The sequence below is a fragment of the Apodemus sylvaticus genome, chromosome 17 (assembly GCF_947179515.1).
Source record: "Apodemus sylvaticus chromosome 17, mApoSyl1.1, whole genome shotgun sequence".
Classification (NCBI taxonomy): Eukaryota; Metazoa; Chordata; class Mammalia; order Rodentia; family Muridae; genus Apodemus; species Apodemus sylvaticus.
The window spans coordinates 63,009,174-63,027,120 of record NC_067488.1 but is presented as its reverse complement, the minus strand read 5'-3'; the positions used below and the strand labels follow the sequence as shown (position 1 = coordinate 63,027,120).

The following is a 17,947-nucleotide window of genomic DNA, read 5'->3' as shown; positions in this document are numbered from 1 at the left end:
ATTTTTTAGCTCTATCCATTTGCCTAAGAATTTCATGAATTCATTGTTTTTAATAGCTGAGTAGTACTCCATTGTGTAAATGTAGCACATTTTCTGTATCTATTTCTCTGTTGAGGGGCATCTGGGTTCTTTTCATCTTCTGGCTATTATAAATAAGGCTGCTATGAACATAGTGGAGCATGTGTCCTTATTACATGTTGGAGTATCTTCTGGGTATATGTCCAGGGTATATGAGGTATAGCTGGGTCCTCAGGTAGTACTATGTCTAATTTTCTGAGGAACTGCCAAACTGATTCCAGAGTGGTTTTACCAGCTTGCAATCCCACCAGCAATGGAGGAGTGTTCCTCTTTCTCCACATCCTCTCCAGCATTTGCTGTCCCCTGAATTTTTTTTATATTTTTATTTTCTATATTCTTTGTTTACATTCCAAGTTTTCCCCTTTCCCAGTTCCCCCCTCCCCATATGTCCCATAAGTCCTCTTCTCTCCATCCATTCTCCTATCTTTCCCCCTCCCTTTTCTCTGTCCTGGTACTCCCCTACAATGCTGGATCAAGTCTTTCCAGGATTAGGGCCCTCTTCTTCCTTTTTCATGGGAATCATTTGATATGCTAATTGTATCTTCAGTATTTAGAGTTTCAGGGCTAATTAATATCCACTTATCAGTGCTTGCATTCCATGTGTATTCTTTTGTGATTGTGTTACCTCGCTTAGGATGATATTTTCCAGTTCCAACCATTTGCCTAAAAAACTCATTAATTCATTGTTTTTAATTGCTGAATAGTACTCAATTGTGTATATATACCACATTTTCTGTATCCATTCCTCCACTGAGGGATATCTGAGTTCTTTCCAGCTTCTGGCTATTATAAATAAGGCTGCTATGAACATACAACATAAAGTATCTTGGTGTGACTCTAACCAAACAAGTGAAAGAGCTATACAACAAGAACTTCAGGTCTCTGAAGAAGGAAATCAAAGAAGACCTCAGAAAACGGAAAAATCTTCCATGCTCGTGGATTGGCAGGATTAATATAGTTAAAATGGCCATCTTACCAAAAGCAGTCTACAGATTCAATGCAATCCCCATCAAAATCCCAACTCAGTTCTTCACAGAGTTAGAAAAAGCAATTCTCAAATTTATCTGGAATAACAAAAAACCCAGGATAGCTAAAACTATTCTCAACAGTAAAAGAATTTCTGGGGGAATCAGTATCCCAGACCTCAAGCAATACTACAGAGCAATAGTGTTAAAAACTGCATGGTATTGGCACAGGGACAGGCAAGTGGACCAATGGAATAGAATTGAAGACCCAGAAATGAATCCACACACTTATGGTCACTTGATCTTCGACAAAGGAGCTGAAAACATCCAGTGGAAAAAAGATAGCCTTTTCAACAAATGGTGCTGGTGCAACTGGAGGTCAGCATGCAGAAGAATGCGAATTGATCCATCCTTGTCTCCTTGTACTAAGCTCAACTCCAAGTGGATCAAGGACCTCCACATAAAGCCAGACACTCTGAAACTAATAGAAAAGAAACTGGGGAAAACCCTTGAGGGTCCCCTGAGTTTTTGATCTTGGCCATTCTGACTGGTATGAGGTAGAATCTCAGGGTTGTTTTGATTTGCATTTCCCTGATGATTAAGGATGTTGAACATTTCTTTTGGTGTTTCTCAGCCATCCAGTATTCCTCAGTTGAGAATTCTTTGTTTAGCACTGTACCCCATTTTTAATAGGGTTATTTGTTTCTCTGGAGTCTAACTTCATGAGTTCTTTGTATATTATTGGATATTAGCCCTCTATCAGATGTAGGATTGGTAAAGATCTTTTCCTAATCTGTTGTTTGCTGTTCTGTCCTGTTGACAGTGTCCTTTGCCTTACAGAAACTTTCCAATTTTATGGGGTCCCATTTGTCAATTTTTGATCTTCGAGCATAAGCTATTGGTGTTCTGTTCAGTTTTGTTTTTAATTAGTGTTCTAGGAGTTGTGGCGGTGGAGAGAAGACTCGGGAGTCCTACTGCGTAAATGGCTTTGGCCACCGCCTTGCTGAAGGAGAGTGCTGGGAGCGTCCTCAGGCGGTGCTGGAGAGCTGCAATGAATTTCCGTGTCCAAGCTGGGCAACTAGTGAGTGGAGTGAGGTAACATTAAACACGTGACTCAGAAGAACCGCTATAGAGTGTCACGCTACAGGGACCTACAGCCTGGGGCCGTAAGCTCCAATGTATTTATCAGAAAAGCAGGAAAAACATGTAAAACTGTCCAGTTCAATGATATTTAGTCTATCGCCCCCTTCCTAAAAAAAACAGGAGTACCATCTCAGCATGGGTCACTTATGTCTCCAAAGGTTAGCTTTGGATCTTTGGTTTCTAGAACAGACGGATATTTTAATGAGACCTGGGTGGCAGATGTTAAAACCCGAGGGGCTGGTTTTACCCAGGAATGTAAATACTCTAGAGGAGTAGGGGGCCAGCGGATAGTTGTGGCACTTTGTAATGCGGCTATGTTACGTCTCAGTGTCCTGTCACGTGCGGGAAAGGGATGAAGCAGAGGCAGGTTTGGTGTCAGCGGAGCGAAGACCCTGTGAGGGATGGCTTCTGTAATGCCAGTACCAAGCCCGAGTCGCTGAGACCCTGTGAGCTCCGGGCGTGCGCTTCCTGGCATGTAGGACCATGGGGCTCTGTGAGTATACCCCAGGGACTCCTCTGCTTCTGCGCAACTGTATGGAGAGACAATGGCTGGAAAACTGTAATAGTTAACTTTCTCCTTAGGGGAGGCTGTGAAAGATGGCTCAGTGTCACTTAGAAATACATCCCAGGGGCTGGTAAGATCGTTCTGTGGTGGGTGAGGGACTTGCAACAAATCTGATATTCTGAGTTTGATCTCAGGAACTCTCATAAAAGATGGAAGAAGAAAACTGACATCACAAAGCTATCTGAAGTCCATATAAGTACAACGGCACTCATACATACATACATACATACATACACGCATACACACACATACATACATATATACATACACACACAAGTAATAATATTAATATTTGAAAAGTGTATAACTGAAATGCAGTTCCTGGATAGATTTGCCATGTTTAATATCAGCTTTGCTTTTGAACTTACTTTAACCAGAATGCTAAAAACATCTACTTTCATCAGTTTCCACAGACATGTAACTATGTCGAGGGTCAGTGCTTACTGTGCCCTTATGTGTGTTTAGGAGTCTTGCGTGAGGCCCCGGGGTGAAGGATGCTCAAGCCAGGCGAGGTGGAGGAGGCTCAGTGCCCCACGGAGGCCACCATGGCTGATGGAAGGCTCTTTTCATTTCTTTAATTAAATATGCATTTCTTTCTAGAGAAGGAACTTTACTTCACATATTAGGTGACATATGTTCATTGGGCAGGATTGTGTTTTACTGAAATTCAGGACTCTCTGAACATCCTAACCTGACAACTTTAAAAATACATTAGTCATGGTGCATTTGGTGAGCTGTGGTGTTTAGGTAATGTCTGCACAAAAAATTTGAACAATTAGACATGTCGGTTCAATTTACTGGTTATAGGTGTCATCTGACAGCAAGGGCTGGTCAAACAGCATAGGAGAGTACTCGGTTAACTATATATAGCTGTTGTTCGCTGAGAAGGTGGGGGTTTATGTAACCCTTGAAAACTGTTTTTGGCACCTACGATTTCCTTTCAGTGCACAACCACCTGTGGACACGGGTATCAGATGCGTGCTGTTAAGTGTATCAGTGAGATATTTGGCACCATGCTAGATGACAGAGAATGCCCGCCAGCCAGCCGGCCAAGTGACAGACAGGTAAAGGAGGTCTCTTCATGGATGAGAAAAAGAAATACTTATGTAATAGAAGGGCTATCGATGAGCACAAATTGTGTGTGTGTTACACCTTGAAGTAATTTCTAAAATACAGAATGTGAGAAAGTGTCCTTCTTTGTTTTGCCTCCTTGTGTTTACTCCAAGGCTCTTCTCTATCTGTTCTACAAGAGTTCATGGACTCATAGATTCCCACACATTCTTTGACAGTGTCTGTGACTGTGGACCCCATGAACTTGGGGAAGTGTTCTCGTCAGGGTAAAGCCCTGTATTCCTTCACAATGTTCCATATTAGGGATGTTTTGAAGGGCTTTATTTTTTCAATGGTCAGATGGAATGGGGACAGACATTGGAATGTTGCCTTCCTCTCCAGTACTATCACTTCCTTCATGTCCAGTACTATCATATCCTTCCTGTCTAATACTGTCACTTCCTTCCTGTCCAGGACTGTCACTTCCTTCCTGTCTGGTACTATCACTTCCTTCCTGCACAATGCTAGCACTTCCTTCCTGTATATTACTATCACTTCCTTCCTGTCTAATACTATCACTTCCTTCCTGTCCAGTACTATCACTTCCTTCCTGTCTGGTACTATCACTTCCTTCCTGCCCAATGCTAGCACTTCCTTCCTGTACATTACTATCACTTCCTTCCTGTCTAATACTATCACTTCCTTCCTGTCCAGTACTATCACTTCCTTCCTGTCCAGTACTATCACTTCCTTCCTGTCCAGTATTATCACTTCTTTCCTACCCAGTACTAGCACTTTCTTCCTGTTAAATACTATTACTTCCTTCCTACCCAATATTATCACTTCCTTCCTGCCCAATACTAACCCTTCCTGTCCAGTACTATCACTTCCTTCCTATCTAGTACTATCACTTCCTTCCTGTCCAGTACTATCTCTTCCATCCTACCCAGTACTAGCACTTACTTCCTGTTCAATATTATTACATCCTTCCTTCCCAATACTATCACTTCCTTCTTGCCCAGTACTATTACTTCCTTACTGTCCAATACTATCTTTTTCTTCCTGTCCAATACTATCTCTTTCTTACTGCCTAATACTATCAGTTCCTTCCTGTCTAATACTATTCCTTACTGTCAGTATTAGCCCTTGCCAATACTTTGCATCTCTGAAAGTGGGAGCCTTTAGGTCATCCATTTGCAGCTTAGCATGCAGTATTGTTGGATTGTAGATGTGAAAGGGAAACCAAGCATAGTATTTAATGCAAGTTAGAGCAAGTAGTCAAATGGTATTTGATAAGGCTTATTGTTCTTGAACAGGACTGCATATTTGCACCTTGCCTGGCTATTCCAAAAGATTTGGCCACCTCCTTACCAGCCATTCCCCTGGGAAAGGCAGCACAGTGGCGCCATGGATCTTGGACCCCAGTAAGTGACACAGCATTTCTTCTGTGGAGGCCTCGCACATGTAAAACAGTTGCTTGGTTTTACCAGTTTTAATGTCTGCATTCTTTCTCCAGTATTTGATGGTCTGGGAGATTTGCAGGGCTTAGAACTAGGTCCTGAAATGACAAAACGACCGTTCTTTCCTTGAGTCTAAGTCTGTGCAGGGAAGCAAATCTTCAGGATGTGTTTTCTAATCTGTAAAGTGAAGATAAGTCCTGTAATCCAGATGCCCAAGAAACAGATGTTGTATCCAGCATTTATCAGTTTCTGGCTCAACTGCAGACGTTTTCATACTGTTTTGTTTTTTTAATGGAGAGATATCATGTATTAGGCATTTCAGTTTGTTTTAATCCCAGATTTTAAACTATGAGATCAGGCGACTTCTTTAAACAAAGTCGTTAACTGTTGTTTTTAATATCTATGTAAGATGCTCTTACACAAAACGTTTTCAGCACCTTAATTTTGACATATGACTAAATACTTTAAATATGTTCATTCAAATTATTAGATCTGACAGGTAAAACATTATCTAAAGTGGGGGAATTTTACTGCCCTATCTGTGTTTGACTCAGAAATTATGCCATGTTATATCACCCTCTTTTTTTATGTTCTCTCTACAACATTGGTATTTTGAGACACAGCAGCTAGAGGTGGTTATAGTGTTTGGGGGGGGGGGTACTAGACCCATCTGACTGTCCTTTGGCTTTTTAAAGTGTTCTGTGTCCTGCGGAAGAGGCAGTCAGGCCCGTTATGTGAGCTGCCGAGATGCTCACGATGAAGTGGCCGACGAGTCGAACTGTGCCCACTCGCCTCGACCTGCTGCGGTGTCTCTCTGCTTCAGCCCCTGTGGAGAGTGGCGGGCAGGGGATTGGTCCCCGGTGAGTATGCCTGCGAGCAAGCAGGCACTGAAAATTTAAGGATGGTGTTTGATATGGGTGGAGTATATTCCACCATAATGTCGGTTAACTTTCTGATCAGTGTTCAGCCTCCTGTGGACGTGGGAAAACCACCCGACGGGTTTTATGCGTGAGCCACCACCAACTGGTCGACGAGAGTTACTGTGACCCCGAAGGGCGTCCTGTGACTGCACAAGAATGTAGCCTGGCAGCCTGCCCACCCTCCCACGGCTCCTCTGAGAAGCCAAGCCACGTTCCAGGCAGAAACGTTCCATTAACTCACAAACCAGGAGAGAATCAAGATCAGGGGGTCCAGCTGTCAATCAGAGGAAACCAGTGGAGAACAGGCCCTTGGGGAGCAGTAAGCTGTCTTTATTGAGTTATATTAATTTTGTAACGGAGTTATATTACAGTCCCTTCCCAGATGTGAGTGTAATGACATCTAATGCTTTTAATGTGAATGTTATCTAAAGATCAATAGCTCAGCTCTTCAAAGGCTGAGGCGTTTTGATGCAGATTACAAGCCCCCAGGGTAATCTCTAATTCAAAGTGATTACTGAGGAAGGCACTTGAATGTCACCTGATTAGAGTCACACAAACCAGATCAATCCCTGTAATAGGTAAGACTCAGTGTTTTTGAGACAGAAACAAAACTTGCTGGAGAGGCCATGTAGAAGGCTACTCTGAGTCCTGAGGATGCAGGGGTCCTTTACTAGAGATTATGGGGCAAACAGAGGGCTGAACAGCAAGTAACTATATGGTGTCTGCTTGCCCTCCCAGGACCCTGCTATACCTCTCCTGGGCATATACCCAGAGGATTCCCCGGCATGCAATAAGGACACATGCTCTATTTTGTTCGTAAAAGCCTTATTTATACTAGCCAGAAGCTGGAAAGAACCCAGATGTCCCTCAGTGGAGGAATGGATACAGAAAATGTGGTATATTTACACAATGAAATACTACTCAGCAATTAAAAACAATAAATTCATGAAATTTTTAGGCAAATGGTTGAAACTAGAAAATAGCACCCTAAGTGAGGTAACCCAATCACAAAAGAACACACATGGAATGCAGTCACTGATGAGTGGATATTAGCCCAGAAGCTCTGAATACTCAAGACACAATTAACAGATCAAATGATTCCCAAGAAGGAGGAAGGAGAGGGCCCTGGCCCTGGAAAGGCTTGATACAGCATTGTAGGGGAGTACCAGGACAGAGAAGTGGGAGGGGGCAGAGGGAAGAGGGCTTATGGGACGTATGGGGAGGGGGGAACCGGGAAAGGGGAAATCATTTGGAATGTAAACAAAGAATATAGAAAATTAAAAAATAAATAAAAATAAAATGCCCTCCCAGTGAGACCTTAAAAACCTTAATTTCTTTCTACTCAGCGTTTATTTTGAGAGTGAAGGATCACTTTCTAATGCAAGCTTGAAACTATCTTTTCATCAACAATTTTTATTTATTTATTTTTAAGACAAGGGCTCACACAGTAGACCAGGTTGGCCTGGAACTCACAGAGCTCTGCCTGCCTCTGCCTCTGGGTCTGCCTCCTGAGTGCTGGGATTAAACTCAGGTGCTACCATGATCAGATTTTTAATAAAGCGCTTGGTAAAAGTCAAGTTTTTCAAACAGATTTTCTTGATTAAAACTGTGATGCCAGGTGGGAGATTTTACTGTTGACCTTGCTTTGGGTTGAGCCTCCCCCGCCCCACCCCGTTCTCACTGGGTTGAAAATGCAGTGTGTACTTCTGTTCTGTCCCCTTAGTGCTCCAGAAGCTGCGCGGGCGGTCTTCAGCACAGGGCTGTGGTCTGCCAGGATGAAGATGGGAGAAGCGCTACTTCCTGTGATGAGGCCTCCAGGCCCCCAGAGTCAAAGCACTGCGGCTCTGGACCTTGTCCACACTGGAATTATGGGGACTGGGGAGAAGTAAGTCATGTTGCCCCCTGATGTCGTCCTTGAAGATAAAAGTCATCATGTGTTTCCTGCCTCTGGACCCTCTGGGACGATTTCATCTCACTGTTCTGTGTAGAAACAGATAAAAAGTTCTTTTGGCAGAAGTACTCTGGTGTGGGAGAGCCTGCACCATGTTATTTAATAAAACCTGATGTGCGTCTTTTAAAGACTTCTTAGAAAATCAGACTGATAAGGTTACAGAAAGCCAGGTTGACATTTGTGCCATGCTTTCTAATGCATGCTATCCATCTGGCAAGTCGTCTCTTGTAAAAGTATCTTTTATTCTCCTGGAGTATTTATCGTGTCTGAGACTTACTTCCTCTATCTGCTAACCCCCCAAATCCTCTAGCATCTGTGCAACCTAATCTAGGCCTAGAATGTTTTCAGCCGGAGACTTGCTGCTGAGGAAGCTTCCCCTTTCTGGTTCTTTCTGGTCTCTGCCTGGCTGCTTCCACTCAGCTGTTCCGGCTCAAACTCCTCTCCCACCTGACCGATTCAATCGGACTTTTCTTTCGGCCTCTGAATTGCTCTACTTGGCCTCAAACTAACTCTAGCAGTCTCTTTGAGTCTTCTGACTCCTCATTCTCTTGACTGTTCTGTCTTTCCCTGTGTGTAGCTTGTTCTCTCTTCAATCTGTGTCGGTGAAACTCTACAGATAACACTGCCTTCTTCTCCCTCCGAGCCGCTCCACTCTCCCTCTCATCTCTACTGCGCTGCTCCCCACCAACTTCACTCTATTGCCCAGCTGCTCTGCTCCTCCTGTGCTGTCTGTCTCTCCCTAAGTAGCCTCCCTTTCCTCTCTGTCCTCTTGAGAGTTCGGCGTAGCATATTCTGTCAAAGCTTTCTGTGATTCGTCATTTTCTCTGCCACTCAGTTAGACGTCACTTTCAAACATGGGTGCTTCTTTCTACAAACTAACTTTACCTTCATTAGTTGGGATTAATGGTTTGATCTGGAAAATATCATCCTAAGTGAGGTAACCCAATCACAAAAGAATACACATGGAATACAATCTCTGATAAGTGGATATTAATTAGCCCAGAAGCCCTGAATACCCAAGGCACAAATGGCATAACAAATGACTCCCATGAAGAAGTAAGGAGAGGGTCCTGATCCTGGAAAGGATTGATCTAGCATGGAAAGGGAATATAAGGACAGAGAAAAAGGAGGGAGGTGATTGGAGAAGGGATGGAGAGAAGAAGGTTTATGGGACATATGGGGAGGGGGAATGCGGGAAAGGGGAAATCATTTGGAATGTAAACAAAGAATATAGAAAATAAAAATATTAAAAAAAAAAGGGTGAGTACTACACAGGGTGTCTGTATTCCAGCCGGAGGGATGAAAGGTGTGTGCTAAGGGCTGAGCCACACCCTAACTAGAAACAGGTTCAAATATCCTGTAGCAGCCTTTAAAATAAATTATTAAGTAGTTCTTTGTGCCCAAGCACCCTTAGGCACCACAAATGTAAGGATGACTTCTGAAACTGTCACTTTCAAGATTAACCACACCTCTCCCCCATGGACAGAGAAAGAAAAGAGTTAGTGCTCTTACATAGATACATTTCTTAGTTTATGTTTCCAGAATGACCTTCACATATACTTTATCTTCAGAAGTAATTTGGAAATCCTTCTTTTAAAGGAATACTTTAGCTGTCAACAAAAGTGTATCAAGTTCCTTTTAAAACTCTACTCTCAAATAGCAACTCAAAACTCTAGCATTGTAAATAATATTTAAACATTGATTAAATAAATATTATCTTCTTATACTCTAAGGATGCATCTCTGTTGCCAGAGTGCTTATTTAGCATGCAGAAAAGCTGGGCATTTGGCCACATAAACTGAGTGTGCTGCACATCTGCCAGTTGGAGCAGGAGGATCGGAAGTTCAAAGCCACCCTCAGTTACATAGGGAATTCCAGGTCAGCCTGGGCTGCATGAGACCTTGTCTCGAAAGAAGACCGTGGAAGAAATAGAATATTCTCTTTGCAGTTCAACAGGCATAAACTTTGCTATTCTTATTTTCAGTGTACACAAACCTGTGGTGGAGGGGTAAAATCAAGATTTGTGATCTGTCAGTTTCCCAATGGCCAAATGACACAGGAACACAGCTGTGAACTACCCAAGCCACCCAGCATGATGCAATGTCACCTGCATGCCTGTCCTGATGAAGTGTCCTGGTATCGGGGACCATGGAAATCGGTACGGTAGTTACAGTAGTCTTATGATCATGTTCCTCTTACTTGAATTTCCTCTTTGTAAGTGGGAAAATTCACAACTATCTTGCATCTGATTTCTGCTCTGAAAACCAACCATCAACTGTTCTGGCATTTTTATTGAAGTCGATATTTTGAGCAAGAACTCATTCAAGTACTGTAATTACATATGTGTAATGGTTTTATATGTGTAATTGTATGTGAATTTTGAACTAATGGAGATGCTTTCTTTCATTAATCTCTGACCCTCCCCTCTGATTAATCAGATTTCTGCATAATGTTAACATTTCACTTGTAATGGCAGATTAAAGCTATGTCTTGTTTGAGTTTATTATGACTATATGTGGCTTTTGTCTGTGCCTATCCAATAACTGATTTTAAAACCAAATAACATTCTTTTAAAATTTACTTCCTCACTGTTAAATTGTTTTGTTTCAAAATGTGAAAATAGTAAAGACAAAGGCATTTGCTTATGTAAATTGTTCATAGTTAAATGTATCATAGAGAATGATGACTTATGTAGTAATTTACTATGAATATCCAATTTTCCACTGTGTGGACATTCTGTGGTTTAGGAATATTTTACTTTTCCATGTTTTGAATCACAGTCAAAACTCATAGATAGTGTTAATAAATATTTTCTCTAATATTTTTCAAATATCTGGTCAGAAGTATAATTAATGTACAAATATATTAAAATAGCATTTTATCACCTTTTTTTTTAGATCATCAACAAATGAGTATTTACCTTTCAGATAAAATTTAGATTTTGAGCCAGTGATCTATTTATAAGTAAGCTCATAAAGCAAGCCATTTTATCCCAATTAGGGAGAAACCTAGCCGGCGACCGGAGACCTGGTTCCGGTGACTTTGCTTCTGAGCTCCACGGTGCTGTTTTCCCTTGATGCAGAAGCTTTAAGCATCCACCTGCCTCTCTGCTCCCCAATAGGCACTGAAATACCCAAATGTGATGATTCTGAGTTGGATTTTCATCAGGGACAAATGCACTGGCTATTTTCATATGCCTTATTGGTGCCCAGTGAAGTCATCTGTTCCTTACCATCTGTGACAGAGGCTACACCACAGTGGTAGAGCCAACTCTATGGGTCACAGTGTCTGAAATATTTACTACTGGGCCATTTCTTAGAAAGTTTTGCTGATACCTGTTTGGCTTAGTGGACAGAAAGGCGTGTCTAAAGTATAGGACAGAAATTTACTTCAAGTTATAGACATTAGCATCGCCATGTTCTGTAGGAGTTGGGGATACACATGAGCTTCCACTTGGTGTTTTAAACACCCTGCAGTTCTAAACGTATCCAGCTTGGTAATTGCATGTCTATGTACTGTGTTGGGATATACCTGACCCTGTATTCCAGGGATGTTTGTACATAAACCATCCCATAAGTGAGAAGCCTGGATGTCTATTAAGTCCTCTTCACGAGCAGCTTTTCAACCTCACAGAAATAATCAGTCAAGAAAACAATACCCCAGGTTACAGAACAGTAAGAGAGGATTGCAGAAGTCTTCAGTATGTGCTACACAACTATTACAAAAGCAGCTAATCAAGCAACTCAATCTTTGCACTAGTGGAAGACTGTAATATCTTTATATATTTTGATAATTTGAAAATGAAGTTTTTAAAAAAAATCTCAATAAATGTTTATGCCAGAATTGTTACAAACCTATTTATTTGCATGTGTAAAGATATATATCATTAGAGTACCTGGATTTCTGTTATTATATGAAGAATATTTATTTTTTTCAATTAGTCTTTTATATTAAAAGGACTCAGGGGATCTGAAGTTTTGTTATCAAAACCAGGTATATATAAATATATTTTTGACTCAGTGTTGCTACATATTAGTTAAATTTCAGAATACCTCTTATAATAAATTAGATTAGATTAGATTAGATTTGTATTCTTTCATGACTGACATGAATTTCAATAGACCCTGCTCATGCAGTTAGAAAATTAAGGGAATATATGTGTATATATATGAATGAATGACATCAAATCTTTTTATTGTAAAGGAAAATAAAAAGAGTATGCAAAATCATTATTAAAATATTTTAGGAAAAAAATTTTGAAAATATTCCTAACATTTCTTCATATTCTGGGAAATCTGTGTTGTAATAGCAGAGGGAATAAATGAATTGTAACCCATGCTTGTTAATTGAGTAACTGCATCTTTGTAATTAGCCAGTGTGAACAGATTGTATCCTAATGATGTGTTAATGTGCTGTCATTACGCTTGGCATCATGTATGTGTACGCTGTATTTCTATCCCATGCATCAGTGCCTAAATATTTTAAGCAACTGACAAACCTCACGCTGGACTGAATGGCCCCTGTCCTTGGTGCTGCTTGTCTTTTGTAACAGACTGTTGATGTCTCTTATTAAAAAGCTAACTGTTGAAAGTGAATGTTTTCTTAAGTTTACTGAGCATTTGTTCAAGTTGCTACAGTTTTCTAGATATCCCTTTTTACAAACTAACATAGCGATGGAAGAGTGTAAGATTTACCTGTCAATACAAAACTACTGGGAATGTTTGTTTTCTTTTTATAGACTATACGCACCGAATAAAACTTAGTGGTGCTTTTTTATTAAAGTTACAGATTGTTAGTTTGGAGCCAGCATAACCTTTAAAAGGATCATCACACATAGCTATTGGAGACAATGCTTTTCAAGAATATAAGAATATTCCCTTATACTTCTCCGCTGTCTGGAATAACTTCCCCAGAATGCATTTTCCTAGAATGATTGTCTTCACCATGTGGAATGAACTCATGTTTGATAAGTAAATAGCGCGTGTTCCAGTATGTTCTGGTTGACAGTAGCACAGCGGGAACAAGGAAGTGTCATTCCTCAAAGAGCCTTTCTCTTATAAAACTCTAGAAAGGCTTTTTTTTTTTTTTTAAAGCGAAAGCTTGCCCTTTGAAACCTGTTCACTGTTCACTCTGGTGCTTTCTTCTGGGGGGAATGATCACATAGGATTATAGTGGGGGAAACAGCCGTTACATCTCTGAGTAGAATGCATGCTACACAAGCCCTTTCAGAAATGAGCCGGTGGTCTGAGCACACACACTTGACTGCACAGCTTGCTGCATGAAGGGTTTTGTGCAGCAAGTCTGAAGCTGAGGAGTGGCTGCTGCCTCTGCAGCTCTGACTCTGGGTGATGTCAGGAACAGCTCAGAGCTGCCTGGCCCCCTGAAGCCAGCGGCTGCACAGGAGCAAGGTAATGTATGGGGGAACATTTCAGAAAGCTGTTGCTTATTTCAACTTTGTAAAGACCAGTAAAAGTACCCACAGTAGTTATTTTCTTAAATTTGGAAAGAAAGAACATACAAATATAATAAGTAGCTCGGAAATGAGTTTTTTAAAGTTTTGTTATTTATTATTATTATTATGATGATTATATTATTTGTGTGTGTGTGTGTGTGTGTGTGTGTGTGAATTCATGCCATTGTATACTTGTGAATGTCAGAAAACAACTTGCAGGACTCTGTTCCCACTTATACCATGTGGATGCCCATCAGGTCATTAGGATTGGCAGAGAATACATTTATCCACCGAGCCATCTTGCCATTCCTGGAGGTCAACTTTTAAAATAAAGTTTAAAATGTGTTAAGTTGTATTTAGTTAGTTATATATTTAAAATTTATTCAAAGTTTGCTTGTTGTATTCGTACCACATCTTTCTAAAATACACTCATTTGTTCTCCAAAGTAATATATGTATTCATCTCCAGAGCAGTATAGTAGGAATTCTGCCGGTCACTGTAACTCAGCCAGATACAGTTGTATGTGCAAAGACTTGGCAATTTAAAGATGGGTGTTTGACATAAAAGCATTCACATGCATTTGGTATTACAGCTGCAGTAACAGCCAAGTGAATTATAATCCTGAAGACTCATAAATATTTGGAGCTTGATGTGTTAGAATAAACCAAGGATTACTTATGAGGATCCCACTTGGAAACAGTAATTCTGCTGCTAGTAAATCCTTCCAGGAAACTTAAACCATTAAGATTTATTTCTTCATAACTTTGGTTATGTTGAGAAGGGGCTGCTTCTGCCCTAAAACAGTAGGTGAAATTCACACAATGCCACAGCCTCATCTGTACATGAGTACCTGACGCATGCCTCACAAGAAATGAATGTAGGTGTAAGAGTAGCTGGACACACTAGTTGTTTCTAGAAGAAATTATCCTGTGTTCTCTAAAGCCTCTGCTGAGTCTGCTTGCAGAAGCTAGAGGACCATTTCTGTTGCTACAGGCACTGTTTGTGCCGTGTTAGCTTTCAGGACCTGGAGAAAACCACATTCTGGCTTCTGTGTGATCGCACGAGTCAGACATAAACATTTTTATATCCATGGCTTGACAGTTTCTAGGCAATTGATTAGTGATGACTTGATCACATCTATTTCTCTTAACATGTTTTCATTGCATGTTCTTATATCTTTCTACACTGTCTCTTTATGTTACTGTGTATCTTTATAAAAGAAAGGTGAACATGAATTTAAAAAAAAGTTTTGTGAATAGTCTTAACTGTAACTATTTTCTGAAGGTAAGAAAATTTTCTCTCATCAAATAATTTTTCAACTATTTAATTGTAAAAATGTGTTAGAATACTTTTATGAGTGTTGAAAATTTAGCTCAACTCCATAAGGCTGGCCAGAGTACATGATATATCTAAAATATGATTTTAATCATTTCTAAAGGTTGAAAGATTTACTGTCAGAAATCCCTCAAAGTAGCAAAGCCCTACTATGGGTGCTCTTGCAATATAGTGGAAATTGGTTTAAAATCAAGTGTAGTGATCATCTTTACAAATTTGTTTTCATGCTGCCACTAATTTCTAAATTAAACTAAAGATTTTCAAATCTTTATATTTTACAAATACCTACCTTTGGAACTATAAGGTCTTCAACTTTGAAATACTTGGAAACCATTTAAACAGATTATAAAATTTGGCTTCGAAGTTTTAAGGATCTACACTTGGCAAAATGACATAACACAAATATTTTCAAACATTCCAAAATGTTTTGGGGAGGTAACCTAAAGCAGTTGCTTTCTGCCAATGACTGCCCAGGCTCTTCCTTATGGCAAATGACAGACATTAGGTAGCTCATTTGTATTCCTTAACACATTAGCAAATGTAGAACACAATTGTTTCTATAACGAAAGTTGGTAGTTCACTTCTGTGAACCCAGAATGTGGACACAACAGCCCAAACCCTCCTCGTGCTAAACATTTAAGTAAGCACCAGTGCACAGGGCAAGACTTCAGGACATCATCTCAGCACAGAGAAGGACCATGAGGTTACACGTGTGCCAGCTAAGGGGTCGTCAGTGAACAGGGTGAGCCTCAAAACCTCACTGTATACACACAGCATTGGGGACAGTGCTGGCCCCTTCTGCTGGGAGGGCAGGTGGGTGGATCATGGGTGCTGTGTGTCAGGTACACAAATAGCCCAAACTGTAAAGGTTATATTTTTATTTTGGATTAAAAAAAGAAAAGAAAGAAAAGGGAGTAGAACTTCTTAAAACAATTTTCGTGTGGGAGAGCTGTCTCTTGACTTGAATTTGGATCCTTAGAATCCAAGTAAATAAAGTTAGACACAGTAGTAAGTGCCTTTCATCCCAGCACTCCAATGAGATGGCAGGAGGAGATGGGAAATCCCTGAAGGTTTGCAAGCCGGCTAGCCCAGCATACACTGCAAACAAGGAAGACATGTAGTGGGAGATGAGGACAGACTGTAGGCTGTTTTCTGGTGTCTGCCATGCACTGTGTGTGTCTTTCCACATTTACATAAAACCAGATGCACGCTGTATAAACAAAAAGATAGTGTTTACTGCTCTTATAAAGGCTTTTGAATTTCTGAGTAATAATTTTTGAAGGCTTTGACCTGGATGTTCAGATACTTGTATGACAAAAATGTTTAGTAACAACTCTAAATCCTTTTCCCCTTGAGTCAAGACAGAAACTATTATTATCATTATTTGGGGCATTTTTGAGACAGACTGGCTCCAAACTCTCAATGCCCTGAGACTTCTAGAAGCCTTCCCTTCTCAAGATCTTGGATTATAGGCAGCTGTGTCGATGGCTGGCCATAAAAGAAAAGGTCAGGCAGAGATCTGTGCATATGCCTGTGGATCCCTGCATAAGGAGGCTGACAAGGGGGGCTGCAGTTCAAAGCCAAAATATAGCAAGATGCTGTCCCCACAAAACAACAATAAGCACCCGAAGCCTAGAGAAGTGGCTCGGTACTTAAGAGCACTGATTGCTATATCAGAGAATCCATGTTCAATTTTCAGCACCTACATGGTGGCTTGTAACCATCTGTATATCCGGTTCCAGAGAACCCACCGCCCTCGTCTGGCCTCCATAGGTACTGCATGCACATGGTGCCCAGCTATAGTAGGCAAACACTAAGAGACAATAAAAACCACTGGAAGTGAATGAGCTTATTAACTGCTTTCCTGCACTGCCCCACACTTGATGTTGTGCCAAAAGTAAGAATTTGCTTAATTTGTAATTAAATTAGCCTATACTAATTTATTCTCAAATCTAGCCAGACCCATATAGTCTTCTGAAATATAACCTTTAGTCATTCAAACATCTATCATAGGATTTGTGTGTATTTGTGTGATTTTAATGTCACAGTTGATCTTCATAAGATCATGGGAATTCTTCTGCACAAGTCATTAACCCGAGCTGAAAATAATCCTCATGAAAACAGACTAGCTTTCTAGTCAGAACTAGCGTTTACTTCCTTGGGCTTTTCTTGTGTTTGCAGTTGTGACCCGAGAACCCCCCAGTGGCTTGGAAAATGGCGGATAGAAACTACTAGCAACCTCTAAGCCAAAATGGCCATTCGAGATTATTGACAGTCCATTCATATTAGGTCTTATTAGGATTGTAGAAAACTGAAAATGAAGAAGATTGTGTCTTCAAAGGATCCATTGTCCATGGGAAATTAACACACATAACATACACAAGTAAAAGAAGGAAGGGAAGTAAAACCTTGGAGAAGGTGAAGGGACTTTTGCAGGAGCGGGCCTGAGTTTCAGCCTTGATGTGAGTGGAAAGGAGGCATTGGCCAGAGACCACCTGACCAAGAACCACACATAGAAAAGGTAGTGCATTTATTTGTTTGTGGGGACCCCCGATTTGTGAGATTGCCCTGTGAGAGCCAAGGAGCAGGCAGAGGCTGGAACTGTGAGTTCACATCCCATGCAGGAGAACCAAATGTAAGAGGCAGAAGTGAGTTCTAAAATCTACAATTCTGTAGATATGGGGAATATTGAATTTTTGGAATGGAAGTGTGACCTTTGGTTTGGGAAGAATAATGAGTAACTTTCACAAGTGAATTGAAAAAGGCGACAGAGTGCACGAGGGCAGTGACTCAGGGACCCTCAGGAACTTGCAAGGTATTTCTGCATGATTTCCACTGCACTGCACTCAGTGTGTAAGTAGAGAAGAGAAGCAGATGAGAAGAGATCAAAGGGTTGTTCTTGCTCCACAGGTAGAGGAGCTCCTGAAAACTGAGAGAGCGTGTGTAAGCCAACATCTTAACAAGAGCTCCATTGCCAAGAGAATACAACTATAATGGCTGACTCTAGGATAAATTAAACTTGGGTTTG

At 40.7% G+C, this 17,947-nt stretch overlaps 1 protein-coding gene across 1 annotated transcript in view; it reads left to right on the top strand.

Annotated features, from left to right (window-relative positions):
* Positions 1-17,947, top strand: part of Adamts20 (ADAM metallopeptidase with thrombospondin type 1 motif 20) — a 118,531-nt gene that overhangs the window by 66,100 nt on the left and 34,484 nt on the right. Inside the window, exons 21-28 of the mRNA XM_052161434.1 lie at positions 1,974-2,138; positions 2,515-2,679; positions 3,696-3,815; positions 5,118-5,225; positions 5,957-6,121; positions 6,222-6,500; positions 7,905-8,066; positions 10,117-10,290. Of these exons, the coding sequence (XP_052017394.1) occupies positions 1,974-2,138; positions 2,515-2,679; positions 3,696-3,815; positions 5,118-5,225; positions 5,957-6,121; positions 6,222-6,500; positions 7,905-8,066; positions 10,117-10,290 (1,338 nt within the window). The remainder of the gene's footprint in view (positions 1-1,973; positions 2,139-2,514; positions 2,680-3,695; positions 3,816-5,117; positions 5,226-5,956; positions 6,122-6,221; positions 6,501-7,904; positions 8,067-10,116; positions 10,291-17,947) is intronic.